Consider the following 26,729-nt stretch of genomic DNA (forward strand, 5'->3'; position numbering starts at 1 on the left):
AGAACGTTTTTAATTTACGCCGTTCGACTCGTCCGACTAACAATAGGCATGAACGATTGCGTTGACACTTCAGTTGTAAACTTAACATGGCCGCTTCCATGCAAGCTGTGCGGCGAAAACGTCAACCGCAAGAAAATTCTGATAAATCTAACTATGCATCAAGACATTCAATTGCAGACAATTCGAAAACAACATTTGGATGTTATGAATCTTTTTTCGTTTGGTTATTTATATTTTGTTTATACGTTGGTATACTGATTTTTGTGAGTGTAAGGTTCCATCTGTTTCCCAATCCTAGAATCGCAGACGACAATCCTCTGGGAGGAGTATTCTATGAAAACCTAGCACGTCGACATTTAGAAATCGTGACCAGCTTTGGACAACGGCCAGCCGGTAGCGATGCAAATGAAATATATACCAAAAACTACATTTTGAAAGAGCTTTTAACTTTTAAAGATCATCTACACGAATCAAAGGAGATGTTTATAGATGTGCAAAACACAAGCGGATCTTTCCATCTGTTCTTTATCGATACAGATTTTTATAGTGTATACAAGAACCTGAAGAATGTGGTAGTTAAACTAGGACCAGCTTCTGGAGCCACACACAGTGTTTTGATGAATTGTCACTATGATACTATGGTGGATGCTATAGGTAAATAGAAATGACCTACATTTTGACCTTTGCTGTATACTGAATGTATATACTGTCTATTAATAATATACAAGATACTAATATCACTTATGACAACTATTTAATTTGTTTTATTTTATCATATCGACAGCTGATGCCAATTCATTCATGTCAGATTGGATTTCATTTTATTTGTCTCGGATATCTGACATACAGTAAGCCTTAGCTTGATGAAGAACAATCATACAATGTAGGTCAGTAAGTGGTAGGAGTAGCTAAATTCAATTGATCATAAGCGGTCAATGTGTATATATATACGTGCATGATCATGTTCAACATTACAATAGTAATATGAATCATGCACGGCATGGGAAGAGCAAAGCTCTACTTGTTTATTTTCTTTTCTATTTCAAGCAGATGACATCATTTCAAAATAAATACGAAAACAATCTAGCCATCCATGCATGCAGCTTCAGTAGACTACTTGTGTTTACATACATGTTTGCGGAACAGAGCTTTGATTTTCGATGTGCTTTGCGTGTCGAAAGAGCCTAGCTCTTATAATTGTATGGTTTATTGACAACACTCACAATTAACAACCACACAGTCACAAAAGCTAGCATTTGGACTAAAAAAATATATATAATTTCATAACTTTACAGAAGTGTCTACTCAGTACATATATTGGACTTAAAATTTACATCTATGCAATGGAAGTATACCTAGCTTATAATTATCTCCCGCCCAACGAAGTTGGCGGGGGATATACAAATGGGTTCTGTCCGTCTGTCCGTACGAATGGTTTCCGGAGCACAACTCTAAAACTAGCAGAGATATTTCCATGAAACTTCATAGACACATTGTTCTTATGGTCTAGTAGTGCCTTTTGCTATTTTTAGGTTTTTCATTTTTTGCACTTTTTCCGTAACCATGTAAACATTGCTGAAAATATCATATTTTTGTACCAGGTTCGTTTCCGGAGCATAACTGGACAATCGGTTGAGATATATGCACGGAACTCCATAGGCACATTAGTCTTAAGGTCTAGTAGTGGCTTTTGCTATTTTAAGGTTTTCACTTTCTGTACTTTTTTCTGTAACCATGGAAACATTGCTGAAAATGGCAGATTTTTGTGTAAGAATCGTTTCCGGAGCACAACTCTAAAACCAGCAGAGATATTTCCATGAAACTTCATAGACACATTGTTCTTATGGTCTAGTAGTGCCTTTTGCTATTTTTAGGTTTTCACTTTTTGTGCTTTTTTCTGTAACCATAGAAACATTGCTGAAAATATCATATTTTTGTAGCAGGTTCATTTCCGGAGCATAACTCTAAAACCAGCAGAGATATTTCCACGAAACTTCATAGACACATTCTTTTTATGGTCTAGTAGTACCTTTTGCTATTTTTAGGTTTTCATTTTTTTGCACTTTTTCCGTTACCATGGAAACATTGCTGAAAATATCATGGTAAATGGTAAATGTTACTTTGCAAAACTCCACCCATCTTTGTGTATATAGTCTAATATAAATGTCAAGGCTGTATACCTGATTCAACAATTGCAGCCCCGCTCTATTTGAATTATGCTCTATGTTTCTTTAGTTCAACTTCCTTTTTTTCTGTTTTTTTCATACACATAAGTCTCCACAATCAAACTTACTTCAGCTTTGATATCTCCATTGGCGGGGGATCTGAATGACTATGTCCTTGTTATAATAAGGATCGACAGTTTTGTTCTATCTGCAAGACAGTTGTATTTCATAGATAATTTTAGCAATAGACTAGCTTATACATCAACTAATTTTATGAATTGTTTTTAGGTGCAGGTGATGATATGTCCAGCTGTGCAGTCATGCTAGAAATTGTTCGATCACTTTCCCAGTCCAACAAACCTCTGATGCATAACATCATATTCTTATTCAATGGGGGAGAGGAAAACCTTTTACAGGTAAATAGTCATTCAATGAAAAAAAAATGAAAATTAGAAATGAAAACGAAAAATAAAGGAAAAAGAAAATATCAAAACTCTCTTCTTGTGTCTGTTTTATTTGCTTAATTCACTTTGATTAAAGCCATTGCTAGCTATCAAATGTGGATCAGCCTTGAGCTTGATGTTTTAATTATCTTGACTAATCAAAATTTATTATTGAAACATGTGCATTATTTATTGTGACAGCCTGTTAAGTCCATCTAGGTTTTATTAGTACGAGACATATTTGGATTTTATTCTGTTTTTAAACTTGTTCAATGTAAACACTTCTAAATAAAATGTTTAGTCTAGAGTTATACCAGGAAGTATTATTTTAGAACGAATGTATTTAAATTAATTACATACTTTATATCAAAATTAGATCTTCTTTTTCACTCCATGTAATCTGTCAACAAGCAGACTGTTTATGAGGAGAAACAGAGATGATCTAATTTATTAATGTGTAAATTATGATTTCTTTTCCTCAAGACAAAATATGCTAGTTTAGAAAGAACATTTCTGTAGGGAAATTAAATGGCCATACTGTTAAATCACATTCCCTGTTTCTAAATAGTTGGATATGTGCTCCAGGTATTGGCCAGGTAGCCTTAATCTGATCACCGTTTACTTTATTTCAACATCATATACAAACTCATTTTAAAATTGTTTATTTGTTTTTACAGGCTAGTCATGGCTTTATTACACAACACCCTTGGGCCAAGAGTATAAAAGCTTTTATCAACTTGGACTCTGCTGGGGCTGGAGGATGGGAAATTGTCTTCCAAACAGGCATGTATATCACCATATGTCACATGATATTTCCTGTAGTGTAACGATTTATGTAGGATTTTCCATCTGAGTCCAGGAATCACCACTCTCTAAAATCAAGAGTGCCAAAATATGTGTGAGTTCTCGCAAAAGCATGTCCCCCATATAATTTATTTAGAAAATATATCATTCTGTTAAAAACATGTTTCAAATTATGTACCGGTATTCATCTGAATTGTCATGTTATTTATGGAAAAAACCAGCCATAATCCAACTTCATTTGAAAATTAGAAAACTTCAGTAAAACCTGTTTATAACGAACATGCTTACAACAAATTCACGGTTATAAGATTGTGATTTTAAATCCTCATCGAGGTTCCTATTAACATAAGTATATAACTAACTATGCATATTTTTAACAAATTTATAAAATGATTTTGTTGGTCCCTTGAGGTTCATTATAACCATGTTAATTATTTCATAAAAACTATTTATCTAAATTTCTTCATCTGTCAATTCAATCTTAATGTAAATTATTTACACATTTATGTTAGTAAGCTTGTTGCATTTTTAGCAGTTCATACTTAAAAGAATCCAAGTACAAAAATACAAAATGGTATAATAATCAGTTTAACTTTTTTATATGTTTACATTAATATAACTAACCTTTAAATTTCTATAACATATAATTAATCCCATATTATGTATGTTTCCATAGCAGTTGGTAATCATCTATATTTACACACTCAAGAGTGTAATCACCTACGATGCCTCTGATTGGTCAACTCCAAGATCTCTTGATTCTGATTGGCTCTCAACTGTAGCATGCTGGGATGAAGGGCTACCAAGTTTATTCAAATGAATTACCTTGACCTTCATTCAAGGTCACAGGGGTCAAATACGCTAAAATCATTTAAACAACTTCTTGTGAATAATTAAGAGGCCTAGAGACCTGCTATTGGGCTTCTGACATGTTGGGATAAAGGGCTATGAGGTTTGTTTAAATGAATGACCTTGATCTTCATTCAAGGTCACAGGGGTAAAAAAAGCTAAAAATTTCTAAAATCTTAATATGACTTCTTTTCAAGAACCAAAAGGCCAAGGACACTCATATTGGGCCTGCAGTATGCTGGGATAAACAGCTACCAAGTTTGTTCAAATAAATGACCTTGACCTTCAAGCAAGGTCACAGGGGTCAAATAGGCTAAAATCTTTAAACGACTTTTCAAGAACGGAAAGGCTCGGGTTCTCATATTAGACCTGCAACATGGTGGGATGAAGGGCTATCAAGTTTGGTCAAATGAATGACCTTGACCCTCATTCAAGGTCATGGGGGTCAAATAGGCTAAAATCCTTTAAACAACTTCTTGTGAATAACTAAGAGGCCTAGAGACTTGATATTGGGCCCCTGACATGCTGGGATGAAGGACTATGAAGTTTGTTCAAATGAATGAGCTTGATCTTCATTCAAGGTCACAGGGGTTAAAAAAGCTAAAATCTTTAAAAGACTTCTTCTCAAGAACCAGAAGGCCCAGGGTACTGATATTGGGCCTGTAGCATGCTGGGATGAAGGGCTACCAAGTTTGTTCAAATGAATGACCTTGACCTTCATTAAAGGTCACAGGGGTCAAACAGGCTAACATCTTCGAAATAACTTTTCGGGAATAACTAAGAGGCATAGAGACCTGATATTGGGCCTGTGACATGCTTGGATGAAGGGCTACCATATTTGCTTTTTAAAAAATGATCTTGATTTTTATTCAAGATCACAGGGGTCAAAATGGCTAAAATCTTTAAATGACTATGTTGTATTGTGCCAATAGTCAGATGACTGTTAAGGTACATGGGCCTCTTGTTTTATGGTGGAAAAGTTTCCCTGAATGAAAATGAGAAAATGGTTACCACTGTATAAATATAGAGTTAAAGTTATGGGATAAATAAGTTCCCCAACACGTGACTGTTGTTTATCATGTTTATCTTAACTCCCGTTAGTTAATTTTCTAATTTTTTAAAATCACTCGCTAAAGCTCGTGTCTTTTCAAAATTTGAAAATTAACTAACTCGAGTTTGATAAACAAGATAAACAACATTGACTTGTATGGGACCCTCTATACAAACATACTGGTAAAGAATATATCCTATTTATTGTGTACCTTGGTAAATTTTAGGCCTATTCCTCTATCAGCATCACTTCTACTTTCTGTGAGTCTGACATCCCTAAATAATACTTAATTATGGTATAGTTTAGATATACATTGTATTTTTTTTGAAACATTCAAATAAAATTTGGCTCAAGTTATGAATTTTAGATATATAAGGTTTTCATACACTATTGTACAGTCATGGTTGATGGCTGCATTATCTAAAGCAGCATTTAGCATGGTGACAAAATTTTCTTTTATCTATGAATATTATACATGTCAGAATTACAGGTAAGTAAGTGTTGTAGAAAGATATGTCAACTTTTCATGTTTCTTCCTTTAAATGATTGTAGTTAAGGTCCTTATAATTTTAACCTTATTGAAATAAACAGTCCTACCACTGTACTTTTAGGTGAACTCTATATAAAGGTAACTATGCTATGACTTCAGTAATATATTATAGAAATATTTGTTGCCAGTTTTGACAATTTATTTATTTTCTGTAGCAATGCCAGAAATGAGGGGCCAGCTATTCTCATGATCAGCTGAAAAATAACTCTCTGCTTATATAGCTAATACTTCGATAACAGTGAATACTTATATCACTTGATTATTAATTTTTAATTTTTAATTGACATATAAAAATAACTACTACTGGTATGTATTTTTGTTTTTTAGAAAATGTTGGAATTATGATTTGCAAATTATGAAATTATAATTTTGAATGAGATTTGATAACATTATGAACAAACCATTTAATTCCCAATGAAAGATTTAAGAATTCATTTGAATAACTGTTTACTGTGACGGAGCTCTTTATATCACACAATGTATTCCAGTAGTGAACTAATAATGTTTTACAATAATTATCAAATATCTGCTTGAGTATGATAATTTTCTCTTTGTCAGACGTAATTTGTATCAACGTAAAACTGCTATCATCAGAATGCATTTGGTGGCCAAAACAGGAATTTAAAAACCAAGTCTGATGGATGTAAAGATAATGTTATATAATAATATGATCATATGATGTTGACATCTGATCACCTCCAGATAAATGGTTTTCCCCTAATTCCTTAATTAATCTCTGCCACATCTTTCTTGCATCCATTATGTACCGTAATGACCCAATAATTTGATTACCCAGATTTCAGATCCATTACTTCGGCTCTCTTACAGTAAAAGTTCTTGTGTGGTGTAGATTGATACTCACATTTCTCTTGTTAGCTTTGATTTCCCCTTGGTTTTAATTTTGCTCTATTTTGTATTTCATTGTTATTTCCATTTTGAAAATATTTATTATACTTAAAACATTCTTTAATAAAGACCCTGTTTTGTTTGCCTAGAAGTTCCCAACAACCCTAGTTGGTGAACCCAAATGTACCCTGTATATTAACATATTGATGACCCCGGTTTAAGTACCAAAATTATTAACACCCTTTAGTGTGTACTACAAACCTTTTTACACTTTTATTGCTTGCCTGTTATAACGGTCCCAGTAACCTTTGGTTGAACCATATTATACACTGTATATAAGGTATACTTAATGTAAATTTCATATCCCAAGATGAAATACTATACAGGAATGTACTGAATGTTAGCGCCATATGTTATACTTACTGTAATACCAATGTGTCTTTTTACTACCGGTACCATTGTTTTTGTTATTAAAAGGTGATGACAATCACAACAGCTTCAAAGCGATGAAGTTTTTATTTTGTCGACCAGTTTCGCTTGTGTGAAGGGCTTCCCTCTAGTATCCAGTGGAGGAGTGCAGGATCCACTAATAACCTAAAAATATTTATAGCATTGGCACATACCATCCCTTTCTTGTTTTTAGCACACCATCATCAGATGGTGGGCTATTCAAATCATCTTTCGTCCGTGGTCCGTCCTTTCATCCGTCTGTCCGTCCGTTAACAATTCTTGTTACCGCTATTTCTCAGAAAGTACTAAAGGGATCTTTTTCAAATTTCACATGTAGGTTCCCCTTTGGCCCTAGTTGTGCATATTGCATTTTGGGACTGATCGGTCAACAAGATGGCCAAAAGGCGACCATCTTGAATTTTGATAGTTAAAGTTTGTTACCACTATTTGTCAGAAAGTACTGAAGGGATCTTTCTCAAATTTCATATACAGGTTCCCCTAGTGCCCTAGTTGTGCATATTGCATTTTGGGACTGATCGGTCAACAAGATGGCTACCAGGCGGCCGTCTTGGATTTTGATATAAAAGATTGTAACCGCTGTTTATCGGAAAGTACTTACTCAAATTTCATATGTAGGTTCTCCTAGGACCCTAGTTGTGCATATTGCATTTTGGGACTGATCGGTCAACAAGACGACTACCAGGTGGCCATCTTGGATTTTGATAGTTAAAGTTTGTTACCGCTATTTCTCAGAAAGTACTGAAGGGATCTCATGCAAATTCCATACATAGGTTCCCCTAGCCACTAATAGGTCAACAAGATGGCTGCCAGGCGGCAATCTTGGATTTTGATAGTTAAAGTTACCGCCATTTCTGAGAAAGTGCTGAAGGGATCTTTCTCAAATTTCATATGTAGGTTCCCCTAGGGACCTAGTTGTGCATATTGTGTTTTGATACCGATCTGTCAACAAGATGGCCGCCAGGATTTTGGTAATGAAAATTTGTTACCACTATTTCTCAGAAAGTATTGAAGGGATCTCATGCAGATTCCATACATAGGTTCCCCTAGGGCCCTAGTTATGCATATTGCGTTTTGGGACCAATCAGTCAACAAGATGGCCGCCTGGCAGCTTTCATGGATTTTGATAATTAAAGTTTGTTATTGCTATTTCTCAGAAAGTATTGAAGGGATCTGTCTCAAATTTCATATGTAGGTCCCTAGTTGTGCATATTGCGTTTTGGGACCAATCGGTCAACAAGATGGCCACCTGGCAGCCATCTTGGATTTTGATAAAGTTTGTTATTGCTATTTCTAAAAAAAGTACTGAAGGGATCTCTCTCAAAATTTAGATGTAGGTTCCCCTAGGGCCCTAGTTGTGCATATTGGATTTTGTAACTGATAGGTCAACAAGATGGCTGCACGGCCGCCATCTTGGATTTCATTGTTGAAGTTTGTTACCACTATTTCTTAGAAAGTACTTTAGCGATCTGTCTCAAATCTTATATGTAGTGTGTTTGTAAAAGTTTGAAAAGCAGGGAAAAGATCCCTCTTTCCGTTGTTAGACATAGATCATTCTTTGGTGGGCGCCCAGATCCCTCTGGGATCTCTTGTTAATGTATATTGTTAATCATTGTTAACCGTATTTTTATCTACCATCAGGTCCCCAGCACCCTTGGTTGGTGAAGTTGTATATAGAATCAGCTATATTCCCCAGCGCCTCAGTCATTAACCAGGAGATCTTTGAGCTGGGCCTCGTTCCTGCTGATACTGACTATCGCATCTTCAGGGACTATGGCAAGATCCCTGGTGAGTGAAATCATTGTTGTAATGTAGAAAAATGGCTGATCTTTAAATAGCGCTGCTATCAAAAATCAGTAAGCTGTTTTGTTTTAAAACATGGCACTTAAAGAAGAAGAGATGGAAATCCAAAACACTTAAGATGTCAAGTATTATTGTAATAATTACCTGGTACTAGAATGTTTCTTGCTTAAATGTGTATAACCTCTGGTAAGGCTTCTGGTATATTTAGTATATCATAATTATATAATAAAATAATAAATAAAATGAAATAATAAATTAAATTATTATAGTTAAAATTATAATATTCTCTATCTCTGTTTTTACATCCTTTGTGACTCATATTCTTTGATCATAGGTCTGGACATTGCATACATCTCCAATGGCTATGTGTATCATACAATAAATGACGTCCCTCAAACCATTCCCCCAGGATGCTTACAGAGAGCAGGTAATGTACCATTGTCTGGATAGTGTTGACACATCCTCGTCTTTGAGTATTTTTGTTGTTCAGAGTTATCTGCTCTTGTGAACAGGTATTAATTTTTATGGATAGCCTATTGAAGATATCTTGCTTTTGTGTCACCTGCAAGAAGCAGGTGGTGCAAGTACCACTATATTAGTGTCTCCATTGTTGTTACCAGTAGTGGTACCTTTACACAGGTTTCTACTCCAGTTTATTTGCGACAAATTAAGTCCAAATTTGTCTGGTCTAAGTCAAACTTTAATATTTTATGCATGGCACTTAATCTTTTTTTATGTCTTTTATTTTTCCAATTTATCATATAATACACATCATTATATCAATCATACTTCTACATACAAACAGAAAAAATAAACACACAAAGACACATGCATACCAGGTACTCCTCACCAAAAATCATATAAACAAAACACTGCACAAAAGACAACACTAAACATCATTTTATATAACATAACAATTTTTCCCGACCCTTATTTTCTAGTATGCAGACTGAATGACATCCCTTAAAACATTTTACTGATGTGGGTTGAAGTCACGTAACATTAAATTTAGGAGGTAACAGTGATAAATGATCTAAAATATCTATGTTATACCATAGGTGAGAATCTGTTGAGTATTGTCCATGCTCTTGCCAACAACCCTAAGCTAGCTGACCCTGGAGATGACCGTCACGGGTCAATGGTTTTCTATGACCTGGTGGGGTTAGTGGTTGTCCACTATCCTAAACGTATCGGTTCCATACTTAACTGTATTGTTTCCTTCTGTACATTCATCTTGCTGTGGAGGAAGGCTACGTCAGGTCCAAGAGGACATACAGGTAACATTTGTATACCTCCTCCATGGTTAAAAAGGGTGAAAACTCCTTTTTTATAAGGCTACAGTTTGTGAATTATTTCAATGATTACTAACAGTACTCGAGTACCTTTAAAGGTTTAGTTCTAACTGAGTGCAATCAAAAGGAAAAACTAATAATCTTTACAGACAATAATGATTACTGTACATCAATTAGGCAGGTCAATATTGTGCATTGTGTTTGTTGCTATAACTGTATTTACTGTATATTGAGGATGTCCTTATTGTAGATATTTGGAGTATGATTCTCAATATTGGTATTTGAAAATATTTCTGTAATTTATGTTGTAATAGAAATGTCATAACACTTTTGTGATATTCCTTAAAGATTAATGTTGGTAAAATTATAATTTCAATTTTTTATTTGTTTAAAGGTAGGTTTCGCCCAATGAAATATAAAGACTAAGAAATTGAAATTTATCCTATACATAGATATAATCTTCAGATCATTTTCAATGCATACAGCGAACAATATGGGTGGTCAGTTGCCTAGCTTGACCAGGAAAATACTTCTCTAAAAATAGAGCGAAGTCAAGCTTTACATAGAACATGACGTATTTTTTCCAAAACGAGGCCGCAGCAACAAACGGAAGCGTGCAACAAAATGTCAGATAGAAGTGACAGTCTTGCTACGGCATGTTTAGTTAAAAAACAACAACAGCAAATCGAAGTGCGAGGGACTGTTTATACATATCATATAATCTAAAACACTTCATGTTACTTACATACGCTCGCTAACTTTGTACACCAAATATACATGTAGTTAGTCTGCGGCTGTTTGTGCGCTGGCATATGTGTTGAAATTTAACTCACCACGTGCAATGCCGTTACACGAGTCCCAACAGACCCCGGCGAGTTTCGCTTGAGATGTGGCTTCTGTTTCTTCTATTGCTACATGCCATCTCTGAATTTAAATCCCTATAGATATCCTAGGGTGCTACCGAATCCATTATAATTTCCTCCACTTTGTTGCCGATTCAGATATATTTTTTTCATCTCGCACACTTTCGTTCAGCCATTTTGTTTACTTTTAGTGCGTGACAATGCGCATGCGCCAAACTTCGACAACGCAATCTATCGCAGCTTCATTTGCATATTATTTTGTCTGACGGACACCGTAATAAATCAAGGATTTCCTTCAATTTTGTATTCAAGACACATTTGTTCAATCTCAAACATATAAAGAAATCAAATTGAGATATTTTGATATGTTTTTTCATCTTTTCTTCCGCTTATTGCATTTCACAAAAAAATATTTATTTGGTTGGGCGAAACCTACCTTTAAGACATATTGCAAAAATATATGGTTCATTAATTATTTTCTGAATTATTTTGTTTTGTTAGGATCACAGCATGTCAAGACAGAAAATGGTTTTACAAAAAATGATGTACATTACCGGTAAGCTTGCACAATGTTACAGAAGTGCTTTACATGTATTTGATCTTAAATGATAAAATATCTTTTAATACCTTAGGGTATGCTTTAATAAAAATAACAATCTTGATGAAATGTTCAAATCTGTATCAGGTAGTTGTATAATTATCACAAATAAGAGGTTAGAAATATGTTAACTGTCTTTATTACTGGTCTAGTCATGTGAAAATACAATAGATCCTGCAATAGATCCTCAATACGGATCAGAGAGAAGATAAGATGTATTGTTGATGCTGTGAAACAGCATTCTTAGGTACGCTCGGCGAGCCTGTGCACATCAAAACAATGAAACCACTCCGCGATGAAAATTAAAAGTTGTTTTGTTCATTTGTATTTTTATTTAAATTTTACGTAATTCTAATGCTAATGATCGATTGTTGTAATCAAATGTTAGGAAGGTAACTGCAAAAGAAAGTTCTTATAACGCTTATAAAGTTTTTTGTGTTGGTTGTATTGTCGAACTATATCTGAGATATTATTGCGCAGTAAAAGTTAATAGTTTTGAGTACGTCCCTCCTCCCTTGATCTGTCACTGGGAGTTCTGTCTTTTGTTTATCACAACTGCGGTATATTGAAAGGGAAAAAGTACCAAATCTATCAACATAAACTTACAGAATATAATGATAATATAGATCTAATTATGTACGAGCAACTTAAAGTGACAAATGAACTTATACTGCCGTGTAATGTACGGTAGCCTTATGAAGACTTGCTAAAGTCCTATGTATTTCAGGAAGTTTTATTGATGATAGCATTCTTATGAATTCAAAAGAAATTTGACTGTTATAAGTAACCAAATAATGTACCCTTTACTTTACAAACGTATATGGCCATGTTTTATTATAAGTCAAAAGTCGGCAAAGCAAAACTCACGATAAATGTTCTGCATGATAATATCTCGCCAACCAGTTACTGTTAGGCTTACGAAAACTTGCTAAAGTCCGATACATTACATGAGGTTTTCTTGATGTTAACGGCTAGCGTTCTTGTGAATTTAAAAGAAATCTGAGTGATATACGTAATGAAATAATGTACCTTTTATTTGGCAAAAGTATCTGGCCATGATTTTTTAGTCAAAATTCGTCAAAGCAACCCATGTTAGTTTTCTAAAAAGGAAACCAAAACATATCCGGAAATGGTAATATTTCTAATGTTATATTTTTACGAAAATATTCTTCAATGTTAAGTGGATATTAAGATACGAAAATGTTTACTTATTATTTTTTTGTCTTTGAAGAGACATTGATGAAATTGATAATTTAGCAATTAATAAAGAATTATAAAAAAAATGATACTCAGATTCTGAACGATTTCATTGGTGTTGAAAACGTTATTTCAAAAATAATTTAGAAATAAAATTTATTACAGTTATTTCAGGATAATAAGTTATTCAACTTATTGTTCTTGAAAAAATTCAAATATCATAAAATAAATATGGTATATCGTAAATATTTTTTATTAAACTCCGAAATTCAACACTGCACACTTATGTATAGTTTTCTAAATTCTATATTTAAATGAAAAACCAATTTCTTTATTCCTTTGTTTGAGTCCTTCATTCACAGAATTTATTAGTGACCTTAGCACTTTGATTTTAATGAAAAATGATACACCACACATAGTAGCCTGGTGATTTGATTAAAATAAATATTAAAGAATACATTATTTTTGAATTATAATTGACTTGGTATTATGATGTCTTGTTATTTTTACAGAAACACCAGGGCCCCTGCATCACAAGGTACGTTTATATGCTTCTGAATTAGTTGATCAATGAATATTGTACAGTGTATACAGAGATTCATTTTTATAAAATTCTTTTAGGCGTTTTCTGTTTCCTATCTTAAATAGAAAAACAATGCAATTCATATAATCTTTGGAACTAGTATCAAATTATTGATGTGCAATATGCTATAAAGCAACATTCTCTCACAGCTACTAAAATTACTGAATAAAATTACAAAGAGGCAGATTGATATCTAAGAGTCTGTTTTAAACATGATTATAAACCTTCCTGCTGTATACTTATGCCTGCTATTTTACCCTGGTTAATAGGTTCAGTGAGTGGGTCTGCACACCTTAAGAACATGTTTGTGGCCTGTATGGCAACCACTGTGACCTGGGTCCTATGTCTGCTGGTGGTGTTGGTGGGCGTGGCCCTGCCCCTCAGTCTGTTTGGCCGATCTATGTTCTGGTATACCAACACCTACAACATCTGGACTGTGTTTGTTATGCCTGGCCTCATCACCATCATCAGTGTACAGCAGTACCTTAGGCCCAGGCTGTTCAAGGTAAGTGTAACTGTAAGGCCCAGACTGTTCAAGGTAAGTGTTACTGTAAGGCCCAGGCTGTTCAAGGTAAGTGTTACTGTAAGGCCCAGGCTGTTCAAGGTAAGTGTTACTGTAAGGCCCAGGCTGTTCAAGGTAAGTGTAACTGTAAGGCCCAGACTGTTCAAGGTAAGTGTTACTGTAAGGCCCAGACTGTTCAAGGTAAGTGTTACTGTAAGGCCTAGGCTGTTCAAGGTAAGTGTTATTGTAAGGCCCAGGCTGTTCAAGGTAAGTGTTACTGTAAGGCCCAGGCTGTTCAAGGTAAGTGTTATTGTAAGGCCCAGGCTGTTCAAGGTAAGTGTTACTGTAAGACCCAGACTGTTCAAGGTAATGGTCACTTTTCAGGAAAAAAAAGGTACACAGCTAATGCCATATTTCTTCATGTGAATTTCAAATGAATTTCATTTGGAAAAAAAAATCACAGGAAATTCACATGAAGAAATATAAGTTGTTTAAAAGTGACTAATGAATTGATTATACGGTGCTTCTGTTTAGACAAAATGTTTTTAAAAATCCAAAATGCTTTCTTTTATAGCACATAAAGTTTGAAGATTTTTCCTGAGACCAAGGGGAGATGATTTTAAACCTCTATTTTTCACAAGTCAAGATTATTAATGTTTATCTGGTAAGTTTGTTCTTGTGTTTCCAGGATCTGGATCCCGTGTACATTGAGAGTATCTTCTTTGACACTGTTATATGTCAGCTGGCTCTAGTCAACTTGATCCTGACCTACATCGGTCTGGGCATGTCCTATCTGGTGATGTTATGGGTACTTCTTCCTCTAGTCCTGCGAGAGTGTGTCACTCAGGTGACACGTGTCAACTGGAGAGGTAGGTATAATCAATAAGAAAAAATGCGACACGATTCATACCTTAACATAGGACAGTCAATATAATTAAAACTAGAATTGTAATTCCGCCTCACTATGATGCTTAATGATACGCTCCAATACAAGATCTTACAGCTCCCCTTTCGAGGTCAGCTCAGCATGACCCTGGCCTACAATCGGAACATTTCAGGATGTACTTGTAGCTGTTAATACATTCAAGAGATTCGACCACACCAATGATTTCATAGACTAGACCCTGATTGGCTCACCATAGTGGTCATGCTGCAGTGACCCCTATTGAAGAGTTGTCAGATCTTGTAGTGGAGCGTATTATAGGGCATCGTAATGGAGCAGAATAACAAGTCTAATCTCAATTAGTTTGATATGGCAGTGTACTGACATGGGTAAGGACGAGGACATTGGATTTTTTGTCACCCTGGCTCCAGTTTCATCAAGGTTCCTTAAGCTCCTATTTAGTTTTCCTTATTGGAGCAGTAATTCATATGATATCCTGATAAAAACTTATAATTGTGTTACAGATAACAAGGCGACCATGTTATTGTTACATCTCAGTGGTATGATGTTACCTCTGCTTTCCTCCATGTACATCATCTACATGTTCCTGATGATCATAATCCCCACCATGGGGCGGATCGGCAGCACCGTCAACCCCGACGTCGCCCTGGCTGCGCTAGTCACATTGTTTGTCTTGTCATGTTGTCAGTACCTGGTGAGTATTACACTCAGGCTATACTTGTCACAAAGAAAAGAAAAAAAAAATAAAGATTAGGGAGCTATTTTAGGCACCTTGGGTCTTTTTTGAAAAACATTGGGGTCACCAGTGTATGTTGTGAAGGAATTCTTTTATAGATATTGGTTTTTTTTTGCTTTTGAATTCTGTTTACGTAGAATTTAGATTGCCAAAGTAAAGCATTTGCAATTGTTTAGTTCTTAGCACTATACGTTTGTAAAACCAAGAAAGCCAGAAACATCTTTGGAGGAAGGGGAATAGAGTTTGTATAAATTTTTGCCCTGACCCCACCCCCCACCCCCCAGGAGGGGTAGGGTCCAATAGGGGAAATAGAGGTAAATCCATTAAATCGCTACTAGTCATAGAGTTCTACATGGATTGTAACAAAATTTGGCCAGACACATCCTTGGAGGAAAGGGAATAGAATTTGTATAAATTTTAACCCTGACCCCCTTGGGTCAGAAGGGACGGGGCCCAATAGGGGAAATAGAGGTAAATCTTTTAAATCACTACTTGTCATAGAGTTCTGCATGGATTGTAACCAAATTTGATCAGAAACATTTTTGGGGGAAGGGGAAAACTTATCTACTTTCAGTTTGGCCTGTTGTACCTTTATAATATGTTATCTACTTTCAGTTTGGCCTGTTGTGCCTTTGTGATATGTTGTTTTCTACTTTCAGTTTGGCCTGTTGTATCTTTGTGATATGTTATTTTCTATTTTCAGTTTGGCCTGTTGTACCTCTGTGATATGTTGTTTTCTACTTTCATTTTGGCCTGTTGTACCTTTGTGATATGTTATTTTCTACTTTCGGTTTGGCCTGTTGTACCTCTGTGATATGTATTGGTTTCTACTTTTGGTTTGGCCTGTTGTACCTTTGTGATATGTTGTTTTCTACTTTCGGTTTGGCCTATTGTACCTTTGTGATATGTTGTTTTCTACTTTCAGTTTGGCCTGTTGTACCTTTGTGATATGTTGTTTTCTACTTTCAGTTGGGCCTGTTGTACCTCTGATATGTTTTTTTTTCTACTTTCAGTTTGGCCTGTTGTACCTTTGTGTTCTTATTGTTTTCTACTTTCGATTTGGCCTGTTGTATCTTTGTGATACATATGTATGTTGTTTTCTACTTTCAGTTTGGCCTGTTGTACCTCTGTGATATGCGACACGTCAGAGGAATCCTGGGTGTAGTATTTGTCCTTGGTTTTCTAGCTGTTGTATTTACATCTCTTGGATTTCCATTCAGCGGCAATAAAGAAAATCCAACCCCTCAGAGGTTCTCCCATTTGGTAAGTATTACAGATTCATAGTATAGTGCATTGGAGCAAATATAAAATAAGTTTTCTCTTGCAAAACTTTCAAACATCCAAAATCAGACAGTAGGACACAATAATGTGAAGTGATTGGATTGTCAGGCATTCTACCATAAGCTCTCATCAGGATAGCAAGTTTGTTACTATGAGTGTAACATCATATTTTGAAGAGAAAACAACTTCAGTTTTATTCACATTGTAATGACGTGAGAGTCAATACCTACCCATGAGGTACCCTGTAATATGCAAAGACGGAATATAAAGTCCTCAAGATGCAAGTAAAATTGCAGGGTTGAAATGCATTTACCATGTGTGTACATACAGTAAAACACCTTAATGATGAACACACAACAAATTAATAGCTATAATAAACTTCTTAATTTTTAGCACGATGGAGCGTAGCTCCATCGTAGCTTATAGCATACCCCCTAGTTTTGAAAATCACCTTGTGAACAGGATATCTCAAGTTATACACCATTAACAGCAATGAAATTTGGCACAGACATGTAGTTATAGATAAGGACGGAACTGATAAAACTTGGCGACAAACAGACATAAACTGTATTTTTGAGGAATTAAAATATATTTCATTCCTTCTTTGTCTATAGTAATATTTAAATGAGAAACACAATGCATTATGGGAAATTATATGGCCGACGGTACCACTTCATACAAAAGAAATATAGTTTAAGAAAAGATTAAGGCAATTAAGAAATATTCATTATTTTTCTATTCTTTAATATGTTACTCAAAGTGTCATGACATCATAATTACCTGTGTTGGATAATCTATATTCCCTGGACAGTGTCACAAGTCAGGTGCCCTAGTTTCATCTAGATGCTGTTTATAGGCCTATATGTGTGTGTAAATGTGTTACATATACCATTTACTGGGGAAAACAATGGTTGAGAGTTAATTAATGTATTTTGTTATCAAGGCCCTGGGAAAGGCTCGACTGTAGCTGCCAATGTCAATTTGTTGACCGTAGTACACATTCCATTGTGCCGAGACCCAGCCAATACAACTTGTGCATTGTTATCTTAATTGTGAAATTTATATTGTGTTGAAGAAAATGAGATAAAAGATAAGTAATAAATTTCAACGTATTGAAGCAAATTCAGTTTACCTCTTATAACCAGGACAGCCAAACATCTTTGATTTTTTTTGGTCACCTATAATGAATTAAGCCCTCCTCCAGCAGGTATCTTTTAAAAGTCTAGTCAACTTAACACTTTGATTATACATAGTTGTACATGTGTAATATCGATAAGCAATCATACAGGAAAATATTTCCCCAATTATTTTTTATCATATAACAATATTCTGATAAATTTGAATTAAAAGCTTTGTTAAATTTTGAATTTTATTAAATTTTCTGAGTTGATTAAATTGATGCTATTTGAATTGGTCCCAACAATATTCTTACTAAGAAGATGCTGCTTCTGCATACGCTCACATTAAAATCCTGCTCAGAAAAAAAAACTTTTCTGCACAAATCAATATTTTCATAAAACTGTTGATCTATATATAAATTAACATTTGATGAATGACATCTGTCTTGAAAGAATTTTATGATTGTTTTAATACCAACATTGATAACAATTAATTACCAGTGGTCATTTGAATTGTCCCAATTAATTATTAGTTTAAACAGTGCATATGAGAGATAATCAAGAATATTAGTCAAAACCAATCATTGAACATTAATTAACTGAACCATCGTGCTACGAGCTATATTAAACTTAGTAATTTTGATTTCCAGTCAAGGTTCCTCTTATGATGTCTGTAATACTATGCTTATAACAAAGTGATTTTGTTGGTCCCCAAAGGTTCGTTATATCTGTGTTTAACTGTAGTTGGAATATAGTCCCCAGATCAACCTGTCTGGATTGCAGGTTTTCCGAACTGCCAGATTCCATCTACATAGTCTGACAGTATTTTTCTCAATATTGCGTTGATCAGACTTGTCTTTAATTTCAGCACATTAACAGAGAGAATTATAACCTAAAAGGCGACTTGGTCCACTCTGACAGTGGTCTATGGTACCTACCCCAGGACTACTTAGGGGACCAGCTATATCAGCAACACATTCCGTCTATAAAGGAGGCCAGTGCAGAGCTGAGGGGCCAGGGACCATACTACGGTCTGCCTTACTTTATACCTATACTACACTTACTCAACCCAAGGTAAGCACAGCCCAGTTACTGCTTCATTTGTCGTTATACAGTGGTTTCAAGATACTATGTGAGCTCAGTATGATTTTGCAAAAATCTCATCAAAATCTTTGCAACAATCACCTAAAGATGGGATTTGTTAATGTTCTGGCATCTTTATTGGCAGCATATTAGGCAAGGCATGTATCTTGACTGGAAACTATATCCATATTCCTACTAATTACTGCAAGACTTCTATCTTGGGTGAATGTAATTGATATATGCAAGTACCATAGTTGTGAAACACTTGGAGACTGCTAGTAGTTATATTGTTTGTTAGGGATTTAATCAGAACTAGATCAGGATATGTTGACTTGGGAAAAAATATTCGTAATCAATCTAATACATATTTCAAAGATACATATTGATCATATATGTGGTTTTAATCAATATTGTGTATGATCTAAATAAAAATTTCTTGAGTTTATTGTTGATTTACTTGAATTACAGAGATGGTAAATACATACCTACACCTCCCATCAGCCCTAAGCCTAAAGTGATGCCCTCACTCGTCGACAGACATGCTCTATCAAAAGATACTGTTAGACTCACTTTTGAAGTCGCAGGTAATTTTATATATAACATAGCAATTTAACACTTCTGCGTGAACATACTTTTCTAAATATTTTTATGAATATGGTGATAGCATGCAGTGTGATTGAGTTTTAACTGAACATACCACAGTGTAATATCTCAAGATTATCTTGGTATTCTGAAATAAAGCATATTGCCATTGTTAATTGTCTGCCCTATATAAAGATCATTGTTTTACTTTGGTTTCTCATAAAAATCAGTACACTGTCATTTAATTAACAGTAAACCAATGTATCATGTGGCAATTAAATTTAAGGTCTTCATGCCTAACAACTTTTCCCAGCAATATGATTTTGTAATGTAGATTTCTACATCACAAATTACTCTAAATTCAATCACTCACAAAAGTAAGTTAGTTTACATAATTATGTGATAAATAGAATCTTACACTTGTGTATGTTATTCTAAACAAAATTATGGAAGTTTTTAGTAATTTGACATGACACCAATCTAAAAGCTTTTGCTATTATTTATTGGATTATACAGGTATTAATGCAGATTTTTTTTTCAAATCAGGTCACATTCCTTATAGATGTTCATTATATATTTCACAGGTCCTGACCACATGACCGTGTATATCCGCCCCCAGCCTGGTATGAACCTCGTGGCCTGGTCACTACTCCCCTACACTCCAATTCCTGTGTTTACTTTCCCAGACATGAACGAGACTTGCTACTTTGTTTACTATGGTCACGGTGAAACACCACAGGAACCTTGGCAGTTTCATATTGATATACAGGTAACTTTTGAATCTTTTGTTTCACCAGATTATAGCTATTGTCTGTATATTTCTAGAAGTTTTTGTCACAACATGAATCTGAGTTTTAAATTCTGTAAACCAGCTTTCTTTTGCGTACAATTTATTTTCGTAATTAAGGTAAATTCTCTGTGAATTGATATGTTCCACAATTCTTTCACCATTAACAAAGATGTTTCCCTTCAATTTTAAATTCGCGAAACTTTCTGAGAAAATGTTTTGAAACGGGAAATCTTGAAATTAAGTAGCTGCAAAAGAAAGTTGGTTTACAGCATAGTCTAGCCAGTTTTACATATACATTGTATACATTTTTTTTCACTGTGGTTGATATTTCTGCTGGATATTGTTTTAGTTGCGAAAATGTGATTGCGACAAATGAGTGAATTATGTACACCATATATACATAAATATTTCTGTATGAGGCAAAGATATGAAACAGAATTCTTATCTTTCATCAGACGGTGTCTGGACAATGGCCAGCTGACCAGCATGTAGTAGAGATAGCCTTTAGTGGTTACTACCTTCATGGCAAGTACAAGTCGACCCGCGACCTGGATGAACTACACAGCAAGATCCAACCCTGGATGGTCCCAATCTCATTCACCGCAACCTATGCAAGTTACCAGTTTTAACATTTCTATGGTTGTGATATTAGGGCACCAAACTGACACTCCCACCATATTGTCAAAATTGAGTCACAAATATTTGTTTTGTTAAATTTGAACATATTTATGATATTTTATTTCATTAAATCAAAAAATAATTTTCTATTATAACTTCGAGCTTGTGTAAGTTTAAAGTTGAAATAGCACCAGTTTTTAAATTGTATCAATATGTTATTTTAGGAAATCTTTTTCGTAGCAATAATAATACCATCTAATTATTTATTCAGAAGTGCAAAACGTAATAACTTAAATAATTGGAGAACAGTTCATTTCTCTCTAACACAATTATTTCTGTGTGTTACACCGATTTAGCTATTTATGTTAAAGTCACTGGTAAAACTTTTTTTCTGTTTTTTTCCCCATCTAAATTATTTGGTTATGTTTAAGATGAAGTTTAGATGTGAACAACAAACTGATATGGATATAAAGTATTGAAGTTTTAACAATTTGTTAAAAATAAGTGTAGCCTACCAATATACAGACTATAGGATATTGTGCCAAACTGAAAATCTGACCCAGAGCCATTGATATTAGGTGTTTCTAAAGTTACTGTGATATAAGCAGATCCTAGTTTGAAGGTGATGTTTGATTGTTTATGCAGCAACCTAAAATAGACTCAGACTATTTCAAGTTTTAATCAGAGATTCAGAATTAAATAAAATAATTCAAGAAAATCATTTTAAAATCCATAGGTTATTAAGGGCTTTCGATATTTGGCATATTTCAATGCATAGTACATAATCTGTTATGGGTATATGTTTTAATAATTATTTGACTGCTTGTTATGTTTTAAACCCCATGATTCAAGGTCAAGAAAAAATTGTGTTGCTATAGATACACAAAATTCGTGAATTTGTGTTCTTAACCTCAGAGTTAGGATGGGATGGGTTGAATTGACTTCAAATGCTTCATTACACATTGATCGGATTGAAACAAATATTTTGAAGGAGAGATTGATGTTAAGGTGCATTGCTGAAATTGATAATGTAAAATCATATTAAAAAAGACATCAGCAAAATATCACTAGCCTAAAGAAAAATTTGGTTCTTATATTTAATGTTTTTAGACTTGAAATTGGATGACTCTTACTGTCGGGTACAATAATTTCACATGCTGTTTGTTATAAGTAGTCTTTTTGCAGAAATCATTGGAGAGCTATGATTGTCTGAAATGGTGATTCATCATTATACTAGACTTGAGGACTCTAATGATCTGAAGTTTTGCTTTTAACTTCCATAAAGAACTACTAAGATGTACACTATAAGGATTGTAAGATAATTAGAGAACTATGATTTTATTAATATGTCATTGTCTCTTTCTCTATGCACTACACTGAAAGGAGAATCAGCAAAACTGATAATTAGAGTTGATTTTCAAAAATTTTGTTTGAGGATAAAGGAGAAGGTACGTTAAGACTCGAATATGGCGGCAAAATTAATTGTCCAGTAAAGAACAACATAATTTGCCATATAACAGTTGAATACATTTGCTAACACATTACATCCCGAAAATATCCCGCATGTGCTAATTATGTTCACTATGACGTCATCAACATGCAGTTTTTGTCATTTTTCAAAAAAAATCCTTGAAAAATCATACTTTTTGAGTGGTTTTCTCTAAAAATGAATGTGGCCGCCTTCGTGGAGCAGAAAGAGATTTTCACACGTTGTGTATCTTGTATTTACGCATATCCATGCAAAATATAAAGTTGCTCCAAGGTGGCGGCCAAATCCATTTCAAGCCTTTTCTAACCTTAAGATGATGAATTTCTAGCCAAATTTGGCGAGAAGAGGAAAATCATCAATTTGATGACGTCATAGGTGGAGCACATCTTGTACATGGTTATAAAAAGTTATGTTTTGATGAATGGCAAGTATGAGAGTATTTATTGATGTGAAATTGATGTGGATCAGAGTTAATATTTTTTGGCCTGAAAAATTAAGGCCAAATACTGGTCCTATCATATCTACTCCTTTGAATACCGTAGGTGACACTTGGGAATGATAAGTGAAAAGAATCTTTATTATGATGGAACATGCAAGATTAGTGTTAGTTTCTAGTGTAAGTGTTTAATTGTTCCCTAAATTTCAGAAACCGGGTAATGACTGAAGTACACATATTACTGTATATCAGTCTGCCCTAAGATCTAAATCAACATTTCTTGTTATTGAGTTATTTATTGACTTTCACACCCCTAACAGTTCAAAGTGGACTAATCCTTTTATTGTGCTTGAAGAGTCCAAATGTTTCTTCAGGGGAGGATGAGGTTGAAAAAAGCTATGATGCGATGAAGTTGGGAAATTGTAATATGATTACTTATGATCTGAAATTTGAGATTTATCAAACTGTTGATGTAGTCGGCCAAGGTCCCTTTGGGATCTTCTGTTTTAATCAAAATCCAGTACATGGTTTCCTAAAATTTTGTTTTTAATATTGGAGTTGTTAATATTCTTGATATTGATTTTGTTTTGTTTATTTTACGTTTTAAAGTTTGAATGGAGAAGAATTATTTTGAGTTGTTTTATATTGTTCTTGTCCGCAAAGGAGAAAAAACAATCATTGAGTTCTATGGCTTAATTTTGTTTCAAGATATAAATATTCTGTTTTAAATGTTATTCTTTGAATGAGTCAAACATTTCAAATTTTCTGTAAAGTGGATTTACTGTATTACCATGTAATCATATATAAACAGTGTATTGTATGATAAATCGATGAATATTCAGATTTGTTTCGTCGATCCCTGTCAGTCAACTTGCCAAGATTTGAGTCAAATTTAAAGTGCTTAACAATTTACAATAATATTTCAGGTGCTACCTTTTTGATGTAAAATAATTGTTAAAAGTTATTAAAGATATAAATCAATGGACATATCAAGTATATTTCCAGAAAATGACTGATCTCTTTTTACAAAACATGTTGTTTCCGTATTCTTTGTACGACAATACCATTGAAATTACATTAATAGATAATTTATTCACCATTTACTCAATTCTTTCATAGTTTATTGCACGAATATTATCTGCATTTGAACAAATCATTTATACATATTTAATTTTTAAACAAAATTTCATTATATACTTTAATTGTCTTATATCTAACCACCTATGCATCCCTACAGATCTTTATTTTAGACTTTTTTTTGGGAAATAATTCACTAGTGTATGTTATTGGGATGCACATGGTATTCCTTCGGTTATCAAGTTAGCTTTTAAATAACACCCACTGCAATTGTAATACATGTAGTTATATTTATGTTTTCGAAAAACTAATTTAATGATGATAGGGCTTCACAAAAATTTTGTAGTTATACAAAAGCATAGTACTTTTACTTTCCTTTATGTTGTTATTTTTTTCATGAATTTTATTTCTTGGGATGTTAGTGCATATCAACAGGATGTTAGTGCATATCAACAGGATGTTAGTGCATATCAACAGGATGTTAGTGTATATCAACAGGATGTTAGTGCATTTCAACAGGGTGTTAGTGCATATCAACAGGATGTTAGGTTAGTGCATATCAACAGGATGTTAGTGCATTTCAACAGGATGTTAGTGCATATCAACAGGATGTTAGTGCATATCAACAGGATGTTAGTGCATATCAACAGTTGCTAGATAATTATATCTCTTTATTATAAGCTGGCCTGCTCAGTCTTTTTGTTCAATAAGTTATTCACTCGTGTGGAAAGCATTTATCCCATAACTATGCATGTTTCACAATGGAAAACCGATATGAGAAATTTCATAGCAGTTGGTTATTGTTTATGTTACACCTACGGCGCCTCTGATTGGTTAATTCCAAGATCTCTTGATTCCGATTGGCTCTCCACTTTTGGCTACTTATCATTGCGCATTTTCTTTTAAATAGCATTGTATTTACTATTTAGCAGGTAGTTGCTTATTCAAAGTATAAAACAATAGAATAATGGCTCTCTATTTAGGCACTATATTTTATAGTGGAAAGATACATGTATCACTACACAATGTATGGTTGTATGTTTCCCTGAATGAAGACGAGAAAATGGTCACCACGGTATAACTATAGAGCTAAAGTTATGGGATAAATAAGTTCCCCAACGCGTGACTATTGTTTATCATGTTTATCTAAACTCTTGTTAGTTAATTTTTAAATTTTTAAAAGACACTCGCTAAAAGCTCGTGTCTTTTCAAAATTTGAAAATTAACTAACTCGAATTTGATATACATGATAAACAACAGTCACTTGTTGGGGAACCTCTATTTATCAGACCCTGTGTGAGAAATCACATCATGTAGCAGTCAGTACTTTTGCATAATGGGGAAATGTAAAATAGATTTTAAATTTCATTGGTGAAGAGAAGTAGAATTGTTATAAATTTAGGAGTATAGTCTTAGAAATGTTGCACAGACTCTAAATGATATTTGTATATATATGGTTTATATTGTTGAGGTTTTCTTTTAGCACATCCATTCTGACAAATTTCTCTGCAAAAGGTTTAGTCATGTATTGTTTGGGTCTTACTGAGGGCAAACTAACAAGTTTATCAGTATCTAGTTGTATGTGAAACTTAGTGTCTTATTTACACCATATTTCCTTGTACAATTAACTTCTGTTTACGCCAAACATGCTAATCTTCGCAAACTTGTTTTGAAATGGAAATTGCAAAATTTAGTAGCCGTGAAAGAAAACTGGGCCCTGCAGGTAGGGCGTTAGAATTGTACCTGCTGCCCCTATTGCATGATCGTAAAAGGCGACTAAATTTAGGATCTTATCTTTTCTCTTCTTCCTAACTGACTTTATCTTTCCTAAGGCCTCCCTTGGCACCGCCTCACTTTTGGCCTTGAGTTGAGCGTTCGCCCCTGTGAGGAAGGCTCTGGGTTCTGTCCCCTGGCCGAGACACACCAAAGTCTATAAAAGTGGTAGTTTCTGCTCCTGCTTAGCGTTCAGCATACAGGGAGTGGGACGACTGGTTCGCCCGTTGTCAGTATAATGTGACCGGGTGGGGTGTGTTGCTTGTTGTCTTCGGCGGCATGCTTCAGTGTTATAGCACTATAAAAAGGGCAACAGTTCCACTATACAAGAAGACACAACACGAACATACCGCAGTCTCCCAGTACACTCACCTCGCACAACATACACGCAACACACCGCATACATGGGAGGCCGTCCTTACATGACCATAGCTGTTAATAGGACGTTGGAAATCAAACAAAATTAAGTAGCCGTGAAAGAAAACTGGTTTATAGTATACACGTTCTTGTTTCAGAAACATAACTGTCAGAAATCCAGTATTTAGCCATCAATGCAGTATTATAACATCAATAAAAATATTAATCTTTTAATGCATAAGAAATCCACTTGGAATGCAAAGTTATTTTATTTTCAATCAATTTTTACAATTATGGGAAACTATGTTTTTGTATGTACACTTCATTCTCATTATTAAAAGAATAGGAAATTTGATTCTGATAATTTAATTTTGTTATATTTTGTGCTCTTTTTATTGTTATTATTTTTGTAATTGATCATAAAGATAAATATTTGCTCTATTTTACGATATGATATGTTTTGAAAACAAA

At 34.3% G+C, this 26,729-nt stretch overlaps 1 protein-coding gene across 1 annotated transcript; it reads left to right on the forward strand.

Annotated features, from left to right (window-relative positions):
• Positions 1–67: 67 nt before the first annotated feature.
• LOC138325759 (endoplasmic reticulum metallopeptidase 1-like) lies at positions 68–26,343 on the forward strand. The gene is made up of 16 exons (XM_069271635.1): positions 68–654; positions 2,454–2,581; positions 3,286–3,391; positions 8,818–8,964; positions 9,314–9,406; positions 10,038–10,256; positions 11,636–11,690; positions 13,442–13,467; positions 13,782–14,017; positions 14,703–14,883; positions 15,422–15,612; positions 16,765–16,917; positions 18,922–19,127; positions 19,605–19,720; positions 20,303–20,487; positions 20,964–26,343. Exons 1-16 carry the CDS (start codon positions 87–89, stop codon positions 21,135–21,137), a joined length of 2,784 nt encoding a protein of 927 aa, XP_069127736.1. The 5' UTR covers positions 68–86; the 3' UTR covers positions 21,138–26,343.
• Positions 26,344–26,729: the final 386 nt, after the last annotated feature.

The sequence above is a fragment of the Argopecten irradians genome, chromosome 6 (genome assembly GCF_041381155.1).
Source record: "Argopecten irradians isolate NY chromosome 6, Ai_NY, whole genome shotgun sequence".
Lineage (NCBI taxonomy): Eukaryota > Metazoa > Mollusca > Bivalvia > Pectinida > Pectinidae > Argopecten > Argopecten irradians.